Genomic DNA, 25,843 nt, shown 5'->3' with positions numbered 1-25,843 from the left:
TGTGAGTTTTGTTGTAAGGGTCTGATAGAGCCCTGTCTGCCCTTGGACTCTTCCAGGACCCTTTTAAAACACTTTAGCCCCCAAGGCTCTGTCCAGAGGCTCTTATTTATTTATTTATTTTTATTTTTATTTTTATTTTTATTTTTGAGGCAGGGTCTCATTTTGTCACCCAGGATTGAGTGCAGTGGTGCGATCTCGGCTCACTGCAACTTCGACCTTCCAGGCTCTGGGATCTTCCCACCTCAGCCTACTGAGTAGCTGGGACCACAGGCACACACCAACACACCCAGCTAATTATTTTATTTTATTTTTGTAGAGACAAGGTCTCACTATATTGCCCAGGCTGGTCTTGAACTCTCAGGTTCCAGCAATCTTCCTGCCTCAGCCTCCCAAAGTGAGCCACTGTGCCCAGCCAGAGGCTCCAGTTCCACCGGTGTTGGGTGAGGCCTAGTGAGAGGGTAGCCAGAGGGCCTTGTTGAATCTGAACTGCAGCAAGGGCTCGCAAATCTCAAAGGAGGCAGGCAAGTATGGTGGGGTTCCATCAGCATCCCATGAACTCAGGGCAGGTTGCATTTGAGGGCAGGGTCAGGCTGTCCTCACTTGTCAGGGGACAAGAGCTGGCTGATGCCGGTTGGAAAGGATAGAATCCTAGTGAGCTGCCCAGTCCCAGTAAGCATGAGTGCCTGTGCACCCTGCACGTCCTCGCTCTTCCGCAGTTCCATCCCCTTCCTGGGAGTGTTGCAGGCTCCTGGCAGAACCAGAGCCCGTGCCCTGCATTTGGGCTGGCACATTTAGTGGAATCAGCCAGAGAAAGGCTCTCCCTCCTTCCTGGGGAGGTGGTGGCAGAGGCACCAGGCTCTCTCTGCCCACTTCTGACATCATCTCTGGGATTCTGTGGGTGCCCTTTGCCCCAAGGCTACTGCTGGGGACTCAGGTGTGGCTGGACTTTCCAGAGCCTCCCTCAACCCTCCCCTCATAGGCTGAGGTCAGTACTTCATTTGGGGGAGCCACAACCAGAGCCAGGAGCCTGACTTGCTCAGGGCCTAGGGAGTGGGACCAGGAATGATCCAGCTTCTTCTCCAGAGCTGCACCCTACACAAATCCACCCTCCCCCTGTGCTTTGCCCTGGACCCTTTCAGAACACATCACACTGCCTGTCATCATGCATATCCTGTTAGAGCAGAGGGAGACCCTGCATGTCACCCGGCACAAGTCCCTCAATGTGGGGAAGAGAAACTGAGGCCCAACAGGAATGAAGCTGCCCCAAGACCCAGCTGCTGCCACTCTTGGTCCCACACTAGAACCGCTGTTTAAATAAAGTCCTCACCTCCCAAAGGTACCCCTGCTCCCCAACCACAGCAGGGTCTGAGGGTTTATTGGTCAGGGCCCAGGCAGATGTCATGTGCCCCTGCTGTCCCCCTACAGGCCCACAGAGGTCACAGGTGAATGATTCACAGGCCACTTGGGGCGTGCTGGCAGTGAGAGTTTGCCCACCCCCTGCCCCAGCTTGCTCCAGTGCCGCCGTTTATGTCATGGGTACACGGCCTGCAGTTCACGGACCTCCAGGCCCACCTTGTTGACTGCATACCCAGCGAGGCTTAGAGCCTGCCAGAGGTCAGGACAGCCCAGCAGACTGAAGTCAGTCTTCCGAAAGGACTCTGGAATTCAGCAAAATGGATGGAAGGTCCTTTACAGCGTACTCACTCCACCATTTACAGATGGCAGCACTGAGGCCCAGAGAGGCTCTGCAACTTGGGATAAAGGCTCAAGCTAAGAGAAGCCAGGGGCTCTTCACCCCTGCAGCACCATGCTGCAGATTTAGGGGTCTTTGGAGACGGGCTAGTGGCCAAGGGAAAACCACCACGTCCAGGGCCACACCCATCACCCCTCACCCTCATCCCAGTCAGGGCAGCAGCAGCATCTTCCTGTGCAAAACAAAATACTCATCTCCTCCAAGAGCTACTTCCAAGGGCCTGTCCTGCCCTTTGCCTTGGGTAACGAGGGATGGGCCAGCAATGCCCTGCTCAGCTCTGCAGTCTGTCCAGGAAAGGCCAAGCTACCAGAGCTCCCTGGAGTGCCAGTGGCCAGGTAAGCGGTGCAGCCTCATGTCTTCTTTCTGGATGTGCTCATAACAGGACTGGCAGGAGAGAGGCAAGGCTGGGGCCAGCTGACCTGCCTGATCCCAACCACATGCACAGGATCTAGGGCCCAATAGCTATGTGCACCCACCTCCCAACCCAGAGGAGGCGTGTCTCCAACTCAGCCCTCAGCCACGGTCTGCGAGGAAAATGGGGCCCTTCCTCTCCCACTGCACTTGGGAACGCAGCCTGGAGCAATCATGGCCGCAGGGTCCCCAGGGCTGGGATGCACTGTGGGACCCCTCCCTGGCTCCTTTAATAAGAGCAGGATCAGGGACACTGTGAGGACCCTTCGCAGAGTCGCACATGAGCTGTGAATTTGAGCTCCCTCCCACGATGGTGCCATGATGTCTGGGAAGGGAAAAGGGTCTGCCCCAGGGCCAGGGCATTTCCACCTCGGCCCACAGCCCCTGTGCCTCACCTCCAAGGCCGTGAGCAGGAAGTCATACAGGCCTCCTGTGTGGTTAGGGTCCATCATGTCACGGATCAGGTGGATCTCGGCTCCCAGGTGCTGAATTCTGGAGAATACCGTCCCACCAAGAGATCGAGGGAGACAAGAAGAGGGTTGTCATGGACAGGCAGCTGGGGAAGGAGCCCTGGCTGGGATGGCTGGACATCTGGGGCGTGGTTCTCACTCCGCCTCTAGCACCCCAGCACCCTGGCTGGGACCCTCCCTTTTCTGGGCCTTAGCTTCCCCATCTGTACTGAGAGAAGCTGCATCCATAAACCCTGGGGTTCAGAGGTATCAGAGGATATCATGGTGGGGGTAGGACCCTGCCCCTGCCCTGCACCCCCAGTTCCCAGCCTGTCTGCTTCACCGGGCGCGCGACACCACATAGATGAGAAGCGGCAGCAGGTCGTCCATGGGCAGCTTGTACTCCCGGCCCAGCACCCGCGACACCGTGCCCTCAATTTCCCCGTATGTCCTCTCCAGCACCTCCAGCTTCTCCCGTGGGTCCACCGTGGTCCTGCAGCAGGGTAGCTGGCTCCAGGTCAAGGACCTTGGTTCAGTCCCAACCAGGAGCACCCCACACTCTGCCTCCAGATCCCCAACCCACTACGGCTCACACTCACATGATCTTCTGCAGGCACTCGGTGGCTGACAGGAAACACTTGTCCCTGACCAGGGAGTACCTCTGCATGGTGGAGGGAGTGGGCTGGATGAGGCCATGGCCCCCCAGCTCTGACATCCCCTCCTTCCCAGGGCCGGGCCTGAGTCCCCTGCCACCCTCCCCTTCACTGCCAGCTTTAGTGCAGCCCCACCCTGAGGCCTGAGTGACCCAGGCCAGATCACAGCTCCACTATGGGCTTCAGTTTGTGCAACCATAAAACAGGGGGGAATAGTCTCCAGGAGGTTGGGAGGATCCAAATGGATAAGAAGATAATAATCATAACAGGCACTGGCCGCTGGGTGCCGCCCAGTTCTGAGTGCCTATGTTGATGGTTCTCAAACCCAAGGGCTTGGTGAAACACAGGTTCCTGGACCCACTCCCTGCGCTTCTGACTCCGTAGGTCTGAGGCAGGTCCAAGAATCTGCTTTCCTAACAGGTTCCCAGATGATCCTGATGCTGCCAGCCTGGCAGACAAATTTTGAAAACAGCTGCCTTATGTGCCCACTTCACCCTCACAACAATTTTGAGGTGGTTCTGGCCAAGTGTCGTGGCTCACGCCTGTAATCCCACCACTTTGGGAGGCCGAGGCGGGCGGATCACCTGAGGTCAGGAGTTTGAGACAAGCCTGGCCAACATGCTGAAATCCTGTCTCTACCAAAAATATAAAAATTAGCCAGGCGTGGTGGCACGTGTCTGTAATCCCAGCTACTCGGGGGGCTGAGGCAGGAGAATCACTTCTACCTGGGAAGCAGAGGTTGCAGTGAGCCGAGATTGTGCCACTGCACTCCAGCCTGGATGACAGAGCAAGACTCCATCTCAAAAGATAAATAAATAAAGGCCAGGTGCTGTGGCTCACACCTGTAATCCCAGCACTTTGGGAGGCCGAGGCAGGCAGATCACTTGAGGTCAGGAGTTTGAGACCAGCCTGGCCAACATGATGAAACCCTGTCTCTACTAAAAATATAAAAATTAGCTGGGCATGGTAGTGGGCACCTGGCAGACACCTGTAATCCCAGCTACTCAGGAGGCTGAGGCAGGATAATCACTTAAACCCAGGAGGCAGAGGTTGCAGTGAGCCAAGATCACACCACTGCATTCTAACCTGGGCGACAAAGTGAGACTTTTTCTCGAAACATAAATAAAGTAATTAATTAATTAAGAATTTGGAAGTTGTTCTAGTGTTGGCTCCCTTTTACTGATGAGGCAACTGAGGCACAGTGCACGAGCCTCTTGCACACGGTCACACAGCCAGGTAAAAACCTATGTTTGAGCCCGGTGGTTATAAGCCAACAGCTTACCTCCACCACACTGGGAAGTCAGAATGACGGTGTCTCCTCCCAACCCACCCTGCCCCTCCCCAGCTCCTCTGCAGCCTCCGCCCAGCAATCATGAGGCAAGGGGCTCCTCAAAGGCTGCAGGACCTCTGGGGGCCCCTGGCTTGGGATTCTGGCCTCCCTCTCACCTGATTGCTCGTCAGCGTGAGGTCCTTGAGGGGCCACAGGTGCCTGAAATCGAAAAAGTGAGACAGGAAGCTTTGCCTGGACAAGGGGCAGAATGTGAGGTCAGAGGGCAAATTCCCTGTGCCACTGTGTCCCCCAGCAGAGCTGGGTCCTAGAAAGGGGAAGGAGGTCAGCTCAGGTCATGGGAAGGATGGAAGGATTCCTGGACAAGGCAGCGCTCCAGAAGCTCCGGGGAGGTAAGGGTGGCCCAGAGGCTTGTATGAGCCAGGTCATGGTGACCAGCAGAGAGGGAGGGCTGAAGAGACTGCACTCCATCCAGGAGGCTCTGCTGAGCCAGCACAGGGCTGTGAGCAGGGGGATGCAGCCCTCACACGGCAGAGCTGGAGGCTGGTGTGGGGAAGCGACACTGAGGCGGTAAGGGAGGTGGGGCACGCTTGGGAAGCACTGGCAGCCAGGTCTCTAGGCTGGTGGCTGGTCAGATGCAGGACACAGTCACCAAGATAGAGGAAGAAACAGAGATTTCAGGGTGGGTGGGAAGCACCATCCCTGTGTAACAAAGGAGACCTGGATGTGGGAGCAGAGAGAGTGCCCGTGCCCTCTAATGGGGACAGTGGGGTCACTTGTGGCATCAATGGATAGATGGGACACTGAAGAGAAAGGACGTTTTGGAGACTGAGGGTGGAAGGGAGGCCCTGGAGTGTGGTAAACACCTCCCGACTTGCACCCAGAGCAGTCTTCGGTTTCCCCTGAGGGACCTCCTCTCCCCTACTCTCAGCCCAAGTGCTCAGAGCAGGTGATCTTGCCCCAGCCTCAGCAGTGGATATTCAGGCAGGCCTGGTCAATCACGGCTGGCATTCAGGGGTGGGCTCAAGACCCAAGCTGAGCCAGCAAGGGACTTCAGGGGCTCTGTGGAAGCTGTTGGAAGGCAATGCCAGCTCCTCTGTGGGGACTCTGGGAGTGGAGCTGGGAGGGTATGAACCTTGAGAGGTTGGTGCTTATGGTGTTTGTCACCACAAGGGGCAGCCTGAGAAGGACCAACAGAGAGAAATGGAAAGTGCTTCCCTCTGTCGTTCAGTTGAACACCTAGATCCAGCCACAGCTGAATGCATAAGCTTAGAACTTGGTGGGTACATGAACCTATCAACCCCAGCCCCACCTTTAGGTTGAAGACAATCTGAGTCGAGTCTGTGTCATCTGCTATGCCAGAGTCCTGGCTAACATGGCACAGGGGGAGGGAAGGCTTACTTCTGCACATCCAGGAACTCCAGCAGTTGGGTATCGGGAAAGAGGCTCAGGTTGGCGATGCCCTGGCTGTAGAAGCTGTCCTCCCGCTCATGAAGCAGCAGGTAGAGCGTGAAGAGCTCTGAGTAGAAGCTGGGCAGCATGAGGGGCAGCACCAATCCATGTACCTGGAGGTCTCTGATGGGGAGACCGGAACAGGTTGGGATGATCAAGGTGGGGTCTAGGATTACTACTAGGAGTCACCTCTCAAAGAGCTCCTAGTTCCACAACAAACAGTGTCCCGGCCTCTAGCCTCCTCTCCAGCCTCCAGCCTCCTCCTCCCCAGAAAACCTTTTCCAAGCCTGTTCTCAGCCATGATTTGCCCAATTCAATTCATAACTTCATTCCCTCCTTTGACTTTGACAACCAAGACGGCAGGTGGGACAGGAGTTTGATCCCCATTTGACTGAAAGCAAAACCAGGGCCCCAGGTGGGCCAGCAACTTGCAGCCAAGCTCTCAGCAGCCATTCCAGGCTGATTCAGTTCCACCTCCTGGTTTGCTGTGCTAGGACTCCAGGCGGGGAGTTCTCCCTAATGTCTAACCCCATCTCCCCGCTCCTGCAATGCAGTGACAGGAAGGCCTCTCTGATCAGGAACATCTTCAGGTCTGGAACCTAAAGGCAAATTGTAAGGTTTGCTCCAGGGATAGGGGGAGACAGATTTAATGACCCACCTAACTCCTATATAACCTCAGACTCATCCCTACCAGCCCTTGGTTTCCCCATCTGTGTGCAGGGAGAAGAGGGTGCCTCGGGGAGCTACTCACCCTCTGCATGGGAAAGATGAGATTGGGATCATACATTTAGAATAAAGATGCATTCAGTGTATTGTAACAGTGCCCCCTCCCTCTGGTTCCTCACAGAACAGAGGTCATGGGTCATTCTAATCCACAAACGATCAATGCAGAGTGCTTGGTCAATAGAGTGAATGCCCAGCACTTCCCCAGAAGCACCTCTTTCCCCAAGGGAGGTCCTAGGAGCAGACGCATGAGGCCTCCCTGGACTCGGCAGGCCCCAAGGAGGCCTGGGCCAGTCACCTTGTCTCTGTGTCTTCATCTTCCTCCAGGGCCTGGCCCTTGCGCTGTAAGGCAACTCGAAGCAGACCCCTGTGAGCCAAGGAGAGAGAAATGGTGTGGCTGCCACCTCCCACAAAACTGGAGCTCCACTGCCAGTCAACAAAGGCAAGAGCAGGCAGCGTCTCAGAACTGTGGACACGGCCTGTAGGGTTCATCCTCTCAAACCACAGAAGTTAGAAGGTTGGAGCTCCAGGATGGTAGCCTGAGAAGCCTGGAACCCCAGCAGCAGAAGGAACTATAGCATCTAAGGCTTCTATTTGCAGTGTTTCATGGGGTCACAGCCCAGCCTGGGACTGCAGGTGTGTTCTAAGTCTAGGGTCAAGCTCAGCCTACAGTGGGGTGAGAGTGCCCAGGGTCAGAGTCAGCCCAGGGCCTGGCTGGGACTTGGACTCTAGCTGTGGGCTGCAGCTGGGCCTTTGCTGCACCCTCTAACCCCTTTGCTCAGCAGCTGCACACTGACCAAGGGTCTGGTTTGTTGTTGAATCAGACACCTGACATTCCTCCCAGATTCAAGGCAGAACTGATGCCTGGAAAGGGCAGACTGGTGTCACAGGGCAGTGGCTGTCCCATGTGCCACCGAGCTCACCTGTAGGCAGCCCAGAGTTCGCGGGCATGCTGCTTCACCTCCTCCTGGGCCAGCTCCTGCAGGTGCTTGTTGGCCCCGACACCCGCGTAGGTAGCCTGGAAGGTTAGCATCAGTGTCCGGAGCAGCTTTCCCAGAGGGTGCAGTGAGTTGCTCAGAGCCTGGGCCAGTGCGTAGACAATGGAGAGAGACTAAGTGCCAGGGTCTGGAGCACGGCATGCCCACACCAGCCTCCCGACACTTCTCCTATCTCATAGATGGGAACACCGAGGCCCTCTGAGGACAAGGGACCCACAGGCCTGTCCCCTTCAGTCAGCACCCTGCTATGAAAAATTGGAGCCCTTCCCCACCAGGGGCAGTGAGAATGTCACCCCCTTGGCCACCCTGGCAGGGTTCTCACCTTCCTGAGGTATGGCTGCAGGGCCTTGGGTTCCCGGTGCTGTAGCAGCTCCTCCAGGATGTCTTCCATACTGCCCACACTGTCCTCGGGGTGGGTCCTGGGCACCACACACAGCGTCCCTTACCCACACTTGCGCCCAGCTCCCTCCCCGCAGGAAGCCCTCCCCAGCCCACCCTGACCTGTGCATGTGCACACAGCCCGGCCTCACCTCTCGCAGCACAGGTAATCCTGAGACCTGCGCAGCTCCCTGGAGCTCTGCACGTCGAAGCCCAGCAGGGCCTCCTGCAGGTCCCTGGGGCAGCCAGCACACACAAAGTCCCGGAAGGGCCTGTAGACTCCCTGCCAGCGGCTTTCCACAGGGAGGGCACCCACGCCCAGCTGCCTGTGATGGGGATGGAGGGTGGGTGATGGGGCAGGGAGAGATGGAGCTAAGGTAGGCAGGACTCTGCCCAGGCCCTTGGAGGGGTGGGGTACCAGCCTGGCCCAGGATCAAGCCCCAGGAAGGGTGGATGGATTGAACCATGCAGAGGGGGCTGACCTCCACAGCTCCAGGAGGAAGAGCAGCAGAGAAAGGGACAGAGAGAATCTACCCTGCGACCAGAAGAGACACAGAAGCATTTGGAATCCTGGAAAGATGGAGACAGAAAGGTGCACAGATCTGAAGGCCAAGCCAGAGAGTGGGTCTTGGCCCAAGACAGACCAGTGCCCAAAGTCTGGGATTCCCCTCCAAGACATCCCTCTCTGCCCTCCCTTACAGCCAGTTCCTTCCTACCGTTGATCCCACCTTGGCCAACAGGCTGGGGCCTGGCTGCATGTGTCTAATGGAGCCCTGCACTCCAGTGTCATGCTTGTAGGCTACACGCAGCCCACACCCACACCTGGGCTGGAGCCTGCCCCTAGGGATTGCTGTCCACTCCCAGCTCCTGCTGTCAGGGAGAAGCAGCATGCAGGGACAGCGGGCCAAGTAGTCAACTATACTCCCTCCCTACATCTGAAATGCTGCCTGGGACCACTTCTCATTAGAACTGCCACCCACACAGATTCCTTCCTCTGTGCAATACTGAGTCTTCCTCAATAGACGCAACAATAGCGACCGTTTTCCAAGAAGGAACTCTGTCCCTAGAGGAAAAGAAATCTATCCTCCTCTCAAATACTCCTTGATAATGCCTGTGATTCCACTTAGCAAGTTTCCTTCTTTACCTTGGCTGCCAGGAAACTCAGAGCCAGGCTTAATGATCAGTTGTAAATGCTGTAGAACATGTCTGCCTATCCCTTTCTTTTAAGGTTAACACATGCTCTTATTTTCTATATTTTTTTTCCTGTATGTTTGGTTTGTAAACCGTATTGTATTCTTTCAAGACAAAAAAAAAAAAAAAAAAAAGCAGGACCTAAGCAAAGCCTACAAATAATATTTTTCCTACAGTTTTGCGGTGTACAGCATTATATCCACACAGCCCCTGATTCCAAGAGTCTCTGACTGGAGTTGTACACCCTGCGGTCTCTGGACTCTCTCGAGTGCTAAGAGGGGGGTGCAAAAAGGCCCCTCTGATGAGACGTGAGTCCTTGGGGTAGAAACACAGACATATCCCCAGATAGGCCCAGAGCCACAGGGGCCAGGCACTCACCTCTTGCAGGTGCTGCTCGGGTCTGGTGGGAGGGCAGCTGTGTCCAGCACACCCTGTGTGTGCAGTCCTCTCCCTGCCCCACTGCCAAACGAGCCCTCCAAGGTGAAGCCATTGGGGAAGGTGACCTTGCCCTGGGAGTCAGGAGAAGGAGCAGGGATGTCTGTCTGCCCAGTTACCCTTCCAGTCAATCATGACAGGCCGCATGCCTGTCCATCAGTGTCAGAGACGCTAAAGACTGAGGAGCAGGCTTCCAGCCATCCATTCAAGCTGCCCCACACTGAGGGGTTCATAATCCTCTACGCCTGCCAGAGCCCCCACACCAACAGCTGTGCCCACGTCTCAGGGGCTCGCTTGCCTCTGAGGTAGGAAGAGGAGAGGGATGGAGAAGGGAAGCCAAGAGTGGGGAGACCACCACTGAGGGGCTGGGGTGGGAGTAAGCCCAGGGACAGGCAACACCTGAGGAGGGAGGTGTCTCACCGCATGGGGCTGTGCCATTCGTAGCAACCCAATCTCCACCCCTTTGCTCCAGTCATTATGAAACCAAAACAACCCCTACATTTCCAAAGGCCCCAGTGGGGACACACTGCCTTCTCCTGGGTCCACTCAGGGAGGCACACAATGAAGGCCAGTGCCTCCAGGGACAGCTGCTCCAGTCACTGGTGCTGGTGGAGGGCATGTATTCTGAACTAGGAGGGTACAGGGGGACACAGCCAGGAGACCACTGGTACCCTCTGGATAGCAGGCAAGGCCACTGGTCCCCTCTCACCTCACTCCAGAATCAATTGCAACTCTGTGGCAGGGTGCAGTCACTGTGCTCACCCCTTGGCTCTCAGGGAGGTGTGACAGGCCTTCCCCTGCCTGCTCCCCCATCTGCCTGTACCCCCAGCCCTGAGTCCGAGTGGGGAGATTACAGACCCCAGCCAAAGCCTTGGCAGGGTGTGGAGCGGGGCCTCGGTGGTCCTCACCTTCCCCATGAGGGTCAGGTCCCTGGTGAAGGTGCCCTCATACAGGGAGTCGTCTTCAGAGAGGAGGATGCCTGGACCCTTGGGGAGAGGAAGCCAGGGAGGGTAGAAACGGTAGGTGAGGAAGGGCCAGGAAACTCAGGGTGGAGACAGATGGCAAAAGAAGGGAGGTGTGCCCTTACACATGGGGAGAGGGGCCCTGAGCCTCATCATGCCCCACGGGACTGTACCTAATTAGGACTCTAGCCTTTGGCCTGCTGAGCACCAGCCCCATGGACCCCATCCATGTATTTCCCCAAATGACACCCTCTACCCTGGTTCCTCACCCCAGTGGCTTCTTCAGGAAGCCCTTGGGAGCTCAAGAAATGTGGGGCTTTCTCTGAAACATTCCTGCTTCCCTGCTTGTCACTGGCCCTGGGAATGGCAGAGCTGACCAGGCTCCCTTGCCCCATGGGCTGCTAGGAAGCTCAGAGCCGAAAGGGATACAATTAGTGTTCAGCTTATTTCCAAATCTATTTTGCATACTTATTCTTCCCTTTTCTTCCTCTTTCCTCGAAGGCCTCCTTCAATCCTTTCGAGAATGAAGTAGAGCATAAACAAACCAACAGACCGTAATAACAAGAGCAGCCATCAGCCAGAGCCCCACATTCCCCAAGCACCTGGAAGGGTATGGGTGAGGCAAACGTGGGAGTCCCAGGCTCGGCGGCGAAGCTCAGCAGACCAGGGTGTGAGTGTCAGCTCTGCCACTCAGTGAAGGTGACATGGAGCAGGTCCTCTGATCCCTCTGAGCCTCTCATTTGTCATTCACTAGGGACACACTGGGGATAATAATGACATCAACCTGCAGGGCTCTTGGGAGGATCCCACAGGATCAGGGTGGGAACTTAGCCCAGAGCCAGGTGTCAAGTTAGGACTCTATGAATGTCAGCTAATGCATCATCACGAGTAAGCACTCGATTCTTGCTAGTTCATTGAGTCTATGGTAAGTATTCTTAACCGGAGTTGCTGATGGGGAAACCAAGGTCAGGCAGAGCAGGGACTGGCCAGGGCCAGGGGAGGGGGGTGGTAGAGCTGGCTTCCTGCCCAGGTTCTGGCTCCCTCCAGCACCCAGGAACACAGCCCCCTTTCCCATCCCTCCCTGAAAAGCCTCAGCTCAGCCTCAGGGCCCCCAGCGGGAGTGGGGTGCAAAGAGAGGGGTAGCCCAGGACACACTCTGCTCACCACCGTCTTGTCTGCCTGGAAGGTGCCCTGGTAGCAGACACCTGCCTGGGTGACCACGACCCCCGGGCCATGGCGCTGACCAGCCTGCCACATGCCGATGTAGCGCTCGCCTCTGCAGGGAGAGGAATGTGGCCAGAGTTGGATCAGACTCATTCCCATGCACCTCCTGGGCACTCTGCTGGCACGGGGCGGCAGGGAGTGCAGATAAGGGGCAGTGACATCACCTGAATCCACTCAACAGACACAAGGTCAGAGGGGTCAGGACCCCCAAGAGGAACAGAGGGTAGAGGAGGGAGGCAGGCAGCCTGGGAAGGGCATCTAGGAGGCTTCTCTGTGGAGGCGGCAGGAAGGACAGGTGGAATAGGAGTGTATGCAAAGCCATGGAGGCAGGAGCATGTGATGGATACGTGGGGACTTCAGTGGTCCAGAAAGGCTGGAGGGGTGCCTAGGAGACGCAGCTGGGGTGAGGTTAGAGAAGCAGGCAAGGCCGTGATTGCCAGGCCAAGGATCCAGGGCTTTATCACACAGCCCAGAGAGCCAGCAAGGGCTGCAGTTTTTAGACGTGACAGAGCAGGGGGTCAGAAATGCCTGTCCAACACCATGAGGAGGGGTGAGGGGCGGGGGTGACCCTGCAGTCAGCGTGACCAGGATTCCCTCAGCCTGAGCCTCCGTGGCAACCGAGGGACTGGAGGGGAAGTGAGGAGCTTAAGAGATACATAGCGGAGGACAAACAGGAGCCTGTGTCCTGCAACAATCTGGTCTGTGAGGGCCCTGTCCATCCCTCCGCCCTGGGAGTGGGAGCTGCAGGGCACTCACCTGTCACCATCTTCCTCGATGCCATAGCCGCTCCTCTGGCCCCTCTCCCAATGGCCCGTGTACCTGAAGGGCTGGGGGGCCTGCGGACCACTCTCAAGGACCCCAAATCCGTGCCGCAGGCCCTCCTGGAAGTAGCCCTTGTACACCTCATCGGTGCTGTACCTGGGGAGGGCCATCAACAGCGAACTCTGCCTCATGGAGCTCGGCCCAGAGGATGGGCCCATCCCACGAGCCCCCAGCCAGGGTCACTTACTCACAGATGCCGTAGCCACACATGCTGCCTTCTCGCCAGTGGCACTTGTAACAGTCGAACCTGTCCTCAGAGGCCTGCGGCAGCAGGCGGATGCCGAAGCTGACAGCATGGTTGTGGGGATGGGGATCAGCCCTGACCTGAGACGCCCATCACGCCTACTCCATGCCACCCAGGAGCATCCCGGCCCCCAAGGAGCCTTCCGGACAATAGGGAGACTCTCAGAGACCCTCAGTCTTCCTGTTCTTCAAAGGGCCCCTGTCAGGACCCCTCCCTTCAGCCTGTCCCCGGGCACCATAGAGCACCTTTTGGCCTGTACCACTCCCTCATGACCTCGAGCTCAGACGGGCCCCCATTCAGGCCCTCGGTTCCCCTTTTGTACAGTGAGGCAGGCCGGACCAGATTGTCTCTAAGTTCCTGCTTGAGGTTTGGGAATTCAGGATGGGGACGGGCTGGCGACCACAGCAGGGGAGGAAAGCACTCCCCCCCCACCACAAGCCTCCCAGCAGCAGCCCCAGCCAGCCTTACCCATGCTCCAGGCCCTGGCAGAAATTCCCCACGTGATTCCGCCCATCCGGCCATTTCAGGGTTCCCCTGGAACATAGTGGAGGTTCACGAGCCTCAGGCCCACCCATCCCTCAGCAACCTCAGCCACCTACTTTCTCAGACACCCTCCCTTTCTCTTCCCTTGGACTGGGCTCTCTGCACCAACCCAGCTCTCTTGTCTGAGCTCCAAACATCCCCTGCAGAAAGCCCCTTTAGCCCTTTTCTACTCCTGGCCCAACTGTACCAGCAGCCTCATGGGGCACACTCACCACATCCCATAGGGAAAGCCCTGGAGACATCTAGGTTCCCTTTTTCCCTTGACCAACAGGAAGCTCAGAGCTAAGCATCAAGCTCAAGTTTAATGCTAGTCAGTGGGGTTTCTACCATCCTTCTCCCCATTTCTGTGTTTTTTCTGTCCCTCTGTTCATAAGTCGTCTCGAGCCCTTTCTGAAAGGAGGCAGGGTATTAGAAACTAGCAGAGGTGCTTGAGAGTGTAGCCTTGTGAGTCCCTTCTGCTCTCTGGGTCTGTTTTCCCAACTGTGGCATGGGGTGGGACCACATGCTCTGTAAAGGCTTGCCTGTCTATGGGGTCACACAGACCTGTGAATGAGGCCGACTCACCCCATCATTTGCCTGAGACCTTGGGCAGGTCATGCCCATCACCGGGCCTCAGTGTCTGTACGTATGAAATGCGTAAAAGCACTCCATACAGAGCGTCTTTATGAGGACCGACGGCGATAGAATGTGTGCAAGCCATTTCACCACCACCAGACAATCCGGTACGGATGTGAGAATTGTTCTCCCACCCTCCTAAGAATGGAATGGCACCTGCAGGCTCTAAGGCCAGGGCATGGTTGCTGCCCCTTGTCCTCTAGTGTCACCATCAAGACTTTATTTGGCACAGACCGTCTCTGGGCCAGGCCTAGTCTGAGGCGACTTACGAGGCAGTCTGAGAATTGACTGTCCACAGAGAGTAACTGCTCCTGGTGCATGTCCTGAGACAGTTAGGTTTGTGTGCTGCTCTCTGCCCCCGCCCCCACAGAGCCCCACCTTGCCACCCAGAGCTCCAGCCACTCACTTGCCATGGGGCCGGGCCCTGCACCACTCGCCCTCATAGGTGGCCTGGCAAAGCCGGCCCTCTGCGCGGAAGGTATATTCTGCACAGCGGCAGGCAGGAGGCTGGGAGGGCTCCAGGCCAGCCCCCAGCACAGGGAAGTCCTTCTTCCCACGCAGGACCTGGCGAACAGCCTGGGTCACCTTCCACTGCCAGACTGCCTGGTGGGAGGGGGAACACGGGGAAGAGATCACTGCTGCTGGAGGCTTTCCCTCCAAGAAGCCTTCTGGGGTAGCTCCAGGTACCACCCCTCCACCCTCCACCCCCACTCCGTTTTGTCACGTGGGGGGCCCTTCAACTGCTCCCTGCTGCCCTCTGGGGCCCCCACCCAGCCTGAGATCCTCCTCTGCAGTTGCAGGGCCTGCCCAGAGGACAAACAAGACCTCAGGGCAGGGATCAACACAGGACCCAATTCTGTCTTTAGAAAGAAAAATACCCTGTTCTTTTTGGCATTCTAATGCCTGACCCCAATTTCCTCTCACCAGGTCCCCAGAGGCCTGCCAGACACTCACCAGCACTCCTGTGGGGCCCTGCAGGGTTGCACACTTCTGCCCTCTTCCTACCCTGTCCTGTGACCCCACTCCCGCAGTTCGCAGCTCACCCACACTCACCTGGCCCTGGGAGTCCTTGGCACAAAAGGAGAACTGTTCTTCAGGCGTGAGGAGGTGAAATGTGCACCTAGACAGATGGAGGTGACGAGTAGGCCCCAGCTCTGTCCAGAAAGGTGGAGGGGCCCAAGCCAGAGTACCAGGGTGTGGGCAGGTGTCATGGGGGTAAAGGGAAAGTCTGGGGTGTCAGCCGAGGGGGTCGCTCACCCGTCCTGCTCAGGATCCACCCACACCAGCTTCAGATCAAAGGTGTGGACGTTGTGGCCCTGGAAGAGGACGGACACAGGCATCATTCGGAGCCCAGGCCAGATGCTTACCTACCCTCTGGCCCAGGCTTGCCCCAAGCTCAACCCTGCATGGCCACCGAGGCTATTCTGCCCAGCACTGAGTCCCTCTCCCTCCTGGCTTGCTCCCCACCTCAGGGACAGCTGCTCCATGTCCCTTCCACCCCAGGGCTTGGCCAGTAACTCAGAACCAGCCTTTAGCCCCCTGTGGCCACCAGAGTGGTCTAGAAATGAAGCTGGGAACTGGTCAACCCCTGCTGGAAACCTCTCTGCGGCTCCTACTACCTGGGGGTTGAGACACTGCTGAGCCTAACATTTGAGACCTCACAGACCACCACGCTGTCACGGCCACTCCGCAATCACACCTTCACGAGCTTGCCCCGACCTCTCCTCACTGTGAACCTTTGCTCCTGCTGTTCCTTCTACCCAGAATGCCATCCTGATCTGAGAGCCAGAAAAAAAGCCCCTTCCTATGGGAAGATTTTGTGTAGCAACTTCCTGCCCGGCCCAGTCAGGCCAATCACTGCTCCATACCAGGACAGGGACGAGGTGGGAGGCCCAGGCCTGAGGGGTGAGGAGGAGCTTGCCAGCCGCAGGCCATGGACAAGAGATGGCCCACCAGACACAACAGCATGTTCAAAGGTCCAGCGGTCGGAGAGGGCTAGCACAGGGAAGGGACAGTAGCTTCACACTGGAGCGGAGTGTGAAGTTGGGAGTGGAGGGGAATTCAAACTAAATCAGAACCAACCCCAAAATCAGGCTTCAGGGGACACAGGTCTAAGCTGGGCAGCAGCTTCCCGCCAGGCCCCCGCCACCTGTCTGCAAGTGGGCTCCAAGCCAACCTTCTAAGGGGCAGAGAAGACAGTGCTGTGGACCTCACCAGGACAACATGATTTCGGGGGGATGAGCCAGAGTTGGTGACTGGCCGTGTAACAATTCCCAGCCCCAGGCCTGGCTCCTTCCTGACTTCCACAATGCTGAAAGCCCAGGCACTGCTCCTGTGGGGTACTTTTCTCTAGAAGCCTTCTCATCCAGCCCTCCTTAGTCACCCCTCAGTCACCCATGACTTCCTGTCTGGGGTTCCTCTCTTATTTGAGTACAATGGGAACTAAGAGTTGTCTGGTGTCTACTGTAGAACAAACTCACTAATAATGACCCCCACATTCCAGATGGGAAAACGAAGGTGAAGACATGTAACCAAGGACACCAGATGGGAAGGGTTGAAGCTGGGACAAACCTTGGACTGAATTTCCATTCAGCCCATGCTCCTCTGGGGACAGCTCCAGTGGACTGCCCCTCCCCAACACAATGCCTTTCTGTCCCTGACTATCCCTCCAAGCCCACGTTCTCAGTCCCAGTAGCGTGCCCCTCTCCTGCTCATTTTCCGACCAGACCCCAGAACCCTATTGTGGCCCTAAGACCTCGGGTCAGCCCCACCCCAACCTGCAGCAGGACGAGGGCATCATCAAAGAGCAGCACACGCTCAGCCCGCAGCGGCGCGACCGTCACGGGTACGTCCTGGCTGTCCTGAAGGAGTCTGTGAGCAGGGGTGCAGAGCACATCCTGGTGGGGCAAAGAGGACAGTATACAAGGCTTAGGCACCTCTTCCTGCAAACTGGCAGCCACTCTGCCACCTCCCCCTGTACCCCAGGCACCCCCGACAGACCCCCTCCAGGAGACCTGGAGTGATGGACAGAAATGCACTGGGTCAGTGATGGACAGAAATGCACTGATTATACATTCCTGGCTCTCTTGAAGCTTCAGTGTCCCCCTCCCACACCTCTGTGCCATGGCCCCAGCCATTCCCCTATCAGTCCTCTCCCAGTACTCAGCCACCCCTGCCTCCCTTCCGCAATTCTCATTCCTCCACCTAGTCTCCTAATTCTCCACACCAGGTCCAAGTCTCAGGGCCCAGGGGACTCTCCTCCCTGCAGGGGCAATTCATGCCGTGGTGGGCAGCGACGCAAGGGTGTGATCGGTGACATCCCCAGGCGAGAGGCAATCTGCTGATTGCCTCTTCCCTAGGCCAGGTCAGGGCCTGGCCCAGGACATGCTCAGCAGACAGATAAGAATGGCTGGACAGTGGGACCTTACGGCCTCCTGCTTCAGCCATCACTCCCCCTTCCATATGGGGAAACTGAGACCCGGAGAATACAGCAAGCAGCTCAAGGCCCCCAACAGTTCCATGCCCAAAAAGGACCCCCCTCCCTAACTGCCCCTCAGGTCCCCAACTCACCCTCGGCCGGCCTCTCAGGGTGTGCCAGAGAGCCTGTGTGGCTGCAGCCTGGTCCAACGCCTGCTTCATGAAGGACTGCAGGTTCCCAAAGAGGGTGACTGCGTTCACCACCAGCTCCTGGGTTGGGTGATGCTGAAGGGGGACAGGGCAGCCAGTGAGCGGGGAGCTTATTGGAATCTTCCCTAGCCCAGTCCTGGTCCCGGCTGGTTGAGAGGCCTGAATCTAGGCCAGACTTTGCCCTTTTCTCCCTGACAGCTCCTCTTCTGCTGGTGGGGCAGTGGGTAGAATATGAAGGTGCTTCCCCAGCTCGGCCCTGGGCCCACGTGTCCTCACTCCCAGAACATGATTCTACCCCTGCTCTCTGGGTCTCTGCTGGCTCTACCAGGGCAGGGCCACGTGCCTCAGACACCACAGGGAAGGGCAGTGCTGTCACCCACTAAGATTCCCTCTGGCAGAACCATGTCTTCGGACCCCCTCCTCAGGGCTGGACCATGACCCCCATGTCCCCTGGAAACCCCAGGACAGGACTGTAACTCCTTCAACTCTCTCCCATCCCCTGGCATGGCTGAGTCCTTCTTGTACTAGGGTTCCTGAGTACAGGCTGAGTCCCCTGAGTCTGGGCTCTATCCCTCCCTTCCCTCAGCTTCCCCACATGCTGCTGCCCTTGGTACCTACCTCCCCAATGGTGTCCCCGAGGCTCAGCAGGAGGAGCACGTACTGTTGCACGTGATGGGTGAGTGGCTGGTGGAGGGCCTGGCCCGGCGACGCGCCCACCGAGCCCTCTGAGCTCACACCTGACAACAGCTGCCGCAGCGCCTTCCGCTGGCCCCGCCAATACTCGCTGTGTGTAGAGAGGGCCACACACCACCTTCACCCCTTCCTCCATTCCTGCATCCACACCACCACCTCCCTGCCCCAGCTAATCCCCCAGACCCCAAGGCCAGCCCCAGGCTCAAAACCTCTACCCTGTCAGATGAACACAGTACCCGAGTTACCCTCACAGGTTTAGGAGCAATATCTCAGAGTATGAAGGGATTGCTGATCACAACCATCCACCCTGAAGGGACGCCCTCCTTCCCCGCCCCAAGGCCAGCCCAGCAGGAGTGGGTCTGGATTCTGTTCCTGGCCTCACTGGGCCTTCCCTCTTTCTCTTCCAGTGTGGATCTGTGCAGACTTGTAGAGCCAGGAGTCCTCCAGGATGAGTCGTGGACTGTGACACCCACTGCTCTGGGGAGGGGGCTTCCCTGACCCCACCCTCACTCAGGCACTCCCGCCCCATCAGGGGCCACTGCACCAGCCCTGTGCTCACCTTCTCCTCTTTGCTGCCTTCTGGAAGGCCTGCACCACCATGCAGCTTGTGTAGGATTCGATGTACCTGCAGGCAGCACAGGGAACACCCTACAAACCCAGTCCTCAGCCCCAGACCTAAGTCCCTGGTCCCTGGGATCCCCAGATCCCACCCACTAATCAGTTGCAGCCCTGAGGGCCCAGACAGTGGCCTGGCTCTGGGCACTGGAGACCTTGACTCCAGGGCCAACAAGACAATTCTAACATACAGTCTGTCTTCCCTGGGAGGCCCCAAGCCTCAGGTCTGGAGTGTCTGAGCCTGCTGTCAGGTGAACACTCAAGCCCAGGTGAGGCTGACCCCAGGTGAGCACCAACAACGGACCGAGCCCAAACCTTTGCCTGAACCCTGATCCATGTGAGCCCCACCCCCAGGTGAACCTTAATGCCAGGTGGCACTCTGACACCAGGGCTGAGCCCCAGCCCCACCTCCAGTGGTCTTACTCTATGTGGGCCTGCAGTACACGGTCAGCATCTCGCAGCAGCAGCAGGGACTCCAGACCGGTGGAGTCGGGGTGGCGCAGCCTCTCCTGCAGTGAGTGCAGACTTTCCTCCGTCACCTCCCAGAGTTGCTGGGAGCTCTTGTGCAGCTGTTGCAAGAGCCGCAGGCACTCTCTGCCCCAGGGATCCGAGGGCTCTGGGGCTGGGGCAGGAGCACAGGCACACTGTGAGTGGAGGATGTAGGCTCTATCTCCTGGGGAACATGCAGAAACCCCGGGTGTTCACATGAGGGCCACCAGCACTGGCCAGCCCTGGAGCTGTGGCAGGGTCTGCATCCCTGGGATCCGCAGGACAGAATTGGTGAAGCCTAAAGCTGAGCAGGGGAAGGGCAGGCTGGAGCAGTGGGCAGCACCCTCGAGGAAGAAATAGGGGTGCATACCCACCTCTTCACTCAACAGGGACACCCCTGACCTGACAGCCTCAGGGAACTAAGTACATACACAAATTCCTCCCTGGCTCTGGGCTTCCTCATCCTGGACTCCTCAGATCCAGAATGTGGAGTCCACAGGGTCACACAGTTCTCTGCCATTTCACAGATGCACAGAGGCACCTGACCAAGGCCTCACAAGTGAGACCTAAGCTGGAAGTAAAACCTAGGCATCCTGTGTTCCAGTCAGTCTTGTTCCCCTCCCAGCACCACCAGGTGCCCTAGGTGGGAGCAGGACGAAAATTCAAGCAAACGGCAGTCTTTTACCCTGGGAGAGGAGGAATTCCATCTCTTTGCACAGCCTGGTCTGGGCTACAGGTAGGTTCATGGCCTGGCCCCTCAGGGTTCCTTTAAGAAAGGAGCAGTCTGACCTGGTGCAGTGGTTCATGCCTATAATCCCAGCACTTTGAAAGGCTGAAGCGGGCGGATCACTTGAGGTCAGGAGTTCAAGACCAGCCTGGCCAATATGGTAAAACCCCCGTCTCTACTAAAAATATGAAAATTAGCCAGGTATGGTGACAGGCATCTGTAATCCTAGCTACTCAGAAGGCTGAGGCACAAGAATCGCTTGAACCTGGGAGGCAGAGGTTGCAGTGAGCCGAGATCGCACCACCTCCATCAGAAGATGCTGATACCAGGTGTCACCACTCCTATTTGAGGTTGAGAAAGCTGTGGCTCTGCGAGTCCAACAAGGTAGGACTCTTGTCCCTGGGATCATTCCTCAGTGCCCTTCCCTCCCCACTAGAGAGCCTAGACTCACCGGCTGGGAGGAGGGGCTGGAGGACATAGCTGTTGACACGGGCGAGGGTGGCTGAGAAGACCTCCTCCAGCCTCAGCAGGGCTGCCTCCTCAGGGTTGCACATGGCCGGGTGTCAGACTCAGGGCCTCCTGTGTAGGGCACAGGTTACAGCTAGATAGCATGGGCAGGAGCAAGGCCAGTGCCCATCCTCTCAGGCAGGGTGCCCAGAAGCAAGGTCCATGACCACCCATATCAGAACTCAGCAGTGAGCCCATATCACCACAAAGGGGAGCTCCTGGACTGGCCACTGACCCCTGCCTTGCTCCCTGCCTGGGCCCAGCTGAGGGGTCCTTGAAGGAGACAGAGAGCTCAGAGCTGCCAAGGGAAGCAACCCTTTCTTCCCCAAAGGGTAGATGTTCTTTAAGTCCAGTTTGGCCTGCTCCTTCCTCTGCTCAAATACCCACCATGGATCCCAAGTGCCCAGGGTAGTGTTAGTGGTGCCCTGGTCTTGGCCCCTTTCCATCAAGTCTCCCCTCAGGGATTCTGCAGACTCTATAAACAGGGCCAGGCTGTCAGAGGAGCCCAGCCTTGTCCTCTAGCCCATGGTTCAGGACTCCTTGTCACCCAACAGGGCTGTGTACGCAAGGAGAGTTTTGGAGGTATGGGGGAGTCTGGAGGCCTCCTGCTAGAGCCACAAAGGATGGTCAAGAAATGAAAAGGAAGGGAGGACCCAGCAGGCAAGTGGGGGAACCCTGAGAGTAAAGGCTCATGGGTGTGAGGGACCAGCCTCTGAGGGTGGCCCACCAAGCAGCACCCCAAAGGACCACAGCTTCGCTGTGCCTCAGTCGCCCATGGACAGCCATGGAAGACTTTAGAGCAAGGTAATGATGGGATCCAAAGTAACATTTGGGGGAATAAACATATGACAGTTGCAGAGGAGATGGTGCCAGGCAGTGAGAGAGAGTTCAATGTGGATAGGAGCCTGGACCCTCCATGGTCCCCCAACCAGACAGAGGGATCACTGATCACAACCATCCACCCTGAAGGGGTGCCTGCTGGATGGATGGGGGCCCTTGGAGTGGGCAGGTGGGCTTAAGCCTTGAAATTTTCTGCCCTGGAATGAGAGGGACCTTCCAATTAGGCAGGAACCACCTGGGAATGTGGTGTCCTGCCTAAAAGAAGGGGCGAAGAGAGGCCTGGGCTCAAACCCACCCCCACAGCCAGGCTATAGCCTCTACTCCAACAAAGCCCTCCCCCACCAGACCCTGGTACCCTCACTTGGCAAAGTTCATCTGCCCAAATGACCTGATCAGGTATCTGGGGCAGAGAGTTACAGGGTCTTTTAGCCCAAGACCCGCAGACTGTCTCTCTCCTTGTCTCTGACATGCTGGGCTTTGGAGTTAGCCAACCTGTGTGGGGTAGGGGACATAATCAGGGCAGTCAATGATGGGCAGGTGACACAGGCAGACCTAAAAGGGTGAATGGGAAGGGGTCTCAGCCCTCCCCTCGCCACCCCGCCCCGAGAGTGCCATGGGGGCATCCCAGGCCCCTGGCAGAGCCTACAACTCCCAGTGAATTGGCTCTGGAATGGAGTGGGGCGGGTCCCTCAGAGCTCTGGCCAAGGGCCCAGGCCAGGCATTCCTGCCCCACCTTTCCTGCTACTGCTGCTTCGGAGGGTGAGGCTGCAGAGGGAGAGGCAGGAAGGGGAAGCCACCAGACACCCAGCTGCAACTTCTGTGCTGCAGCTTCTTCTCCCTCTGTGGGCCCCTGAGGCAGACCCAGGACCCCAGGATACAGGAGGCTCCAGGTCAGTTTCAGGCAGACCATGAAAGCCCAGCCAAGGGAATAGGGGTGCAGCCAGGCCCACCTAACTCTCACCCATGTCTCCCGAAACTGCTGGAATGGAAAGGCCCTTTGGGGATGACTTTTCCACTCTTAGCTGGCAGTCAGCTGGGGTCTAAGCTAAGAGGTGAGGATATCCAAGGCTGGTTGGGGAGGTGGAAGAAAGGGTGAGGCTAGGATGGGAGATGCAGACCAGGAACCAGATCAGTGCAAGTTGCAAAGATACTGCAGTAAATAACTCGCTGTTAGGAAGACTTGAACACCAACATCCCTACACTCTCTGGGGGGCCAGCACCACGACCCCAGCTGACACCATACCTTGGCAAGGAGCTCTCTGACCCTGGAGACAGCCCCTCCTCCTCAGGCTTCCTGTCCCTTGTCCCCACTGCTCAGTCTCAGCTGCTCCCCCAGGAGCAGCCCTCACCTGGCTGCTCAGCCCTGGTCATGCCTCAACTTATCCACAGCCTTACTCCTCTCTGTACCTCAGCCACCCCTCTACGAAATGGGGGTTCAACAAGATCACAGCATTTTTTTCTTCTTATTTGTATTTCTTTCTATTTTTACTTGTTTTGTTTTTTTAGAGATGGGATCTCACTATGTTGACCAGGCTGGTCTTGAACTCCTGGCCTCAAGTGATCATCCCATCTTGGCCTCCCAAAGCTCTGGGATTACAGGCGTGAGCCACTGAACCCAGCCAAAGCAGATCACAGCTTTTCAAACTACTTAAGTCTCCCCTCAAAAGGACAAACAGGTGGAAGGGGGCTTCTCTGGGTGTGGGGATCTGGTCCTTAGACTCCGCACCCCACAAAGCAGCCTACGACTACTGGGGTGAGTCTTCCAGACTCAAGTTGGCAACTGTTAATCTGGGAGTCTTCCACATCTGTGGCCCCAAAGGGATCTCTAACCCTGGGAGACTGAGTCACACCACCCAGAGGAATGGGCAGAAGTTAAGCATGGCTGGTAAGGCAGTGGGTGGGGGGAAGGCTGTGGTGGAAGCTGGGATTCTAGTTAGGTGACTCTGAGGGGCCCAGCTCCCAGGCTAGGGAGTCTGGGGCTTCATCCTGGAAGTGACGAGGAGAGCGTAAGTGCAGGGGTGAGGCAGTGTGAATGTGCATGAGTGTGCACATTTGCAGGGCAGGAGGAGGAGGTGCTGAACCTTAATATGAGGAGGGTCCTGCAGGAGTACCCCCTCCCCAACCCATGTCCCATCCCTAAGCTTCCCCCTTCCAGTCAAGGGCATGACTTCCTCACCCTCTCCCTCTCTCCAGTTCAAAAGTTCCTGAGTGGCAGGCTGTGCCCAATGTACAGACAGGGAAACAGAGGCCCAGGAACAATGGGAGGGCCCAGAGACCCTATCTGTAGAACTTGTGCAGGGCTCAGACCCAGACCTCTGGCTCCAGCCCACCAGGTTCACCTAGCTAGATGGCTCAGAGAGGTTGGGCAACTCACCTGAGGCACAGAGCAAGATCCTGGCAGGCCCCTGCCTCATAGCTATTCTCAGGCAGCCCTGATGCTCCCCACGGAGTGGGGTGGGGTTGGGCGGGGTGAGGACAGAACTGGCCAGTCACAGCGTGCCCAGGTGAGTCAGCGGCTGCCCCTGTGGCACTCTAACCAGTAGCCAGACCTGGTCTCTCCTCTGCATTCCTGGCCTCTGTCCACGCTAGGTCCCTCCGGGGCAGGGTCACTGGGGCCTCCCCTGTCCTCTCCCAGGCCTGGCTCCTCAGGTCCCTGACACACCTTGTCATGACACTCACTCACTCGGGTATTTCCTGGTCTGAACAGGCAGGGAAGTTCTGCCTTCTGTGGAGGCTTTTTCATGGGCTGCTGTGGAAGCCCCATCGTTATCTGGTGCCCAGTGGGGGACAGTAGAGAGACGCACTGCCCAAGGGAGGGGGCACTGAACTGCCACACCTGATCCCTCAGTCTCATGCTCGCCTCTCCCCGCTGCACCCTTCCCCGGCCCCTCGGTGGCTCCAAGCCTCTTGTCCTAGGCAAGCACCCCTCCCTGCTGTCGCATATGTCCCAGCTTCCCTTCCTCTCCCTGCCCAGGCACACACTTAGTCGCTGGAGTTTCCCAGACCCGAGCTCCTGTTCCGGCCGCCAGGCATTTGCCATGCCACTCCCATGCGAAAAGGCCACCTCCTGGAATCCCGGGTCGGGCCCTTCCGCCCTAACCAGCCGGCGTCACCTCCTCCTGGCAGTCTCTCCTGCTGGCTGGCGCCCCGTGGCCCTGGCACCATGTCTCAGGTCAGGCCCGGGGCGCTGCCCCAAACCCGAGCCGGCTAGCAGCCAGGTAAGGAGGACGACGCTGTGAGCCCCGCGGCGACCGAGGGGGGTCTTACGAGGGATTCGGACGGCAGGGGGATGACTGCCCCTGGGACCAAGGAGCTGGGCGGGGACCGCGGCAGCCAAGAGGTGGGAGCCCCCACCTGGACTGGCTAAGCGTGGAGCACAGACACCGGTCCGCAGACGCGCGCCCTCCGTCGCGCCCTTACCTGAGCGCTGTGGTCGCCCCGCGCCTGGAGTGCTCGCGCGGCTCCTAGCTCGCACCCCCACCCTGCCCCCTGCCAGCCCCGCCCCCTTCGCCCAGCCCAGCCCAGGCCCGCCCCTCCCCGCCCCGCCCCGCCCCGCCTCCGGGTGTTGTTCTGGAGTTGCGGGGGCCACGGGCGGGCCACGGAGGAGGTGGCGCGCGGCGTTGATCCGTTCCCCGCCCCAAGTCTCTCCTGAGGTCTCCCTCTGGTGTCCCCCGGGATGCGGAGGCCCCTGGGATCCGGCGCGGGGAGGAAAAGTGAGAGACTTGACCCCTCCGCCCCCTAGGCACCCACGCGCACACTCAGGCTCGCCTCTCGCGCCCCGCTTCCCCTGCAAGGCTCTGGGGCCGCCGCCGCGCCACCACCTCGCCCCGCCAGTCAGTCGCTCTGCGAGCCTGTGGTGCAGCCCCGTGACCTCCCCGGTCTGCCCTGAGTCACAGAAGCCGGCACACGCGGAGCGCTGTGTGGGTTCGTGGAACTTGGAGCCGATAGAGGCCGATAGAGGGGTATACTGAGGCGCCCTGCGGCCTCCTGGGCTGGGTGCCGCCCCTCTTGTGCGACCCTGGGGAAGTCCCCTTTCCTCCTCACTCCTGAGTCTGAACAGGCCTAGCAGAGCATGAAGCCGGCCGGGTGTGTTTTGTGCGAAGGGCTGAGACCTTGGAAAGGGTGACTGAAGACTGGTCTGGGACAGACTCCCCGGGAGCGGGAGGGAACATAGTTGAAACCTGTAACAAAGAAGGACCCCGTC

At 57.9% G+C, this 25,843-nt stretch overlaps 2 protein-coding genes across 3 annotated transcripts in view; one reads left to right on the top strand and one right to left on the bottom strand.

Moving 5' to 3' along the window:
* Nucleotides 1-285: 285 nt before the first annotated feature.
* Nucleotides 286-25,126, bottom strand: ALS2CL (ALS2 C-terminal like). 2 transcript variants are annotated; one of them, XM_003894517.3, is made up of 26 exons: nucleotides 25,060-25,126; nucleotides 20,744-20,871; nucleotides 19,500-19,698; nucleotides 19,021-19,086; nucleotides 18,387-18,552; nucleotides 17,712-17,843; nucleotides 16,919-17,038; nucleotides 15,399-15,457; nucleotides 15,195-15,261; nucleotides 14,548-14,744; nucleotides 13,452-13,517; nucleotides 12,927-13,025; nucleotides 12,674-12,835; nucleotides 11,858-11,969; nucleotides 10,640-10,717; nucleotides 9,675-9,805; nucleotides 8,258-8,431; nucleotides 8,050-8,146; nucleotides 7,653-7,810; nucleotides 7,028-7,096; nucleotides 5,956-6,129; nucleotides 4,713-4,755; nucleotides 3,213-3,274; nucleotides 2,957-3,106; nucleotides 2,560-2,656; nucleotides 286-2,137 (listed from the first exon to the last, which is right to left on the bottom strand). In XM_003894517.3, exons 2-26 carry the CDS (start codon nucleotides 20,844-20,846, stop codon nucleotides 2,057-2,059), a joined length of 2,862 nt encoding a protein of 953 aa, XP_003894566.2. In that variant the 5' UTR covers nucleotides 20,847-20,871; nucleotides 25,060-25,126; the 3' UTR covers nucleotides 286-2,056. The 2 variants fall into 2 exon arrangements, with proteins under 2 accessions (XP_003894566.2, XP_009199213.2); XM_009200949.4 differs by lacking the exon at nucleotides 25,060-25,126 and adding an exon at nucleotides 22,028-24,640.
* TMIE (transmembrane inner ear) overlaps nucleotides 24,644-25,843 on the top strand; it is a 16,823-nt gene continuing 15,623 nt past the window's right edge. Inside the window, exon 1 of the mRNA XM_021934475.2 lies at nucleotides 24,644-24,857. Coding sequence (XP_021790167.2) covers nucleotides 24,678-24,857 — 180 coding nt within the window. The 5' untranslated portion in view covers nucleotides 24,644-24,677. The remainder of the gene's footprint in view (nucleotides 24,858-25,843) is intronic.

This window comes from Papio anubis, chromosome 2 (genome assembly GCF_008728515.1).
Source record: "Papio anubis isolate 15944 chromosome 2, Panubis1.0, whole genome shotgun sequence".
Classification (NCBI taxonomy): domain Eukaryota; kingdom Metazoa; phylum Chordata; class Mammalia; order Primates; family Cercopithecidae; genus Papio; species Papio anubis.
This window is presented reverse-complemented; position numbering and strand designations above follow the sequence as displayed.

Coding starts and splice junctions, on each gene's coding strand:
- ALS2CL (XM_003894517.3), bottom strand. CDS start 20,846: ATGTGCAACCCTGAGGAGGCAGCCCTGCTGAGGCTGGAGGAGGTCTTC. Junction 17,039..17,711: donor CCCTGAGAGGCCGGCCGAGG/GTGAGTTGGGGA, acceptor TTGCCCCACCAG/GATGTGCTCTGCACCCCTGC. Junction 15,262..15,398: donor GTGGATCCTGAGCAGGACGG/GTGAGCGACCCC, acceptor CCATCTGTCTAG/GTGCACATTTCACCTCCTCA.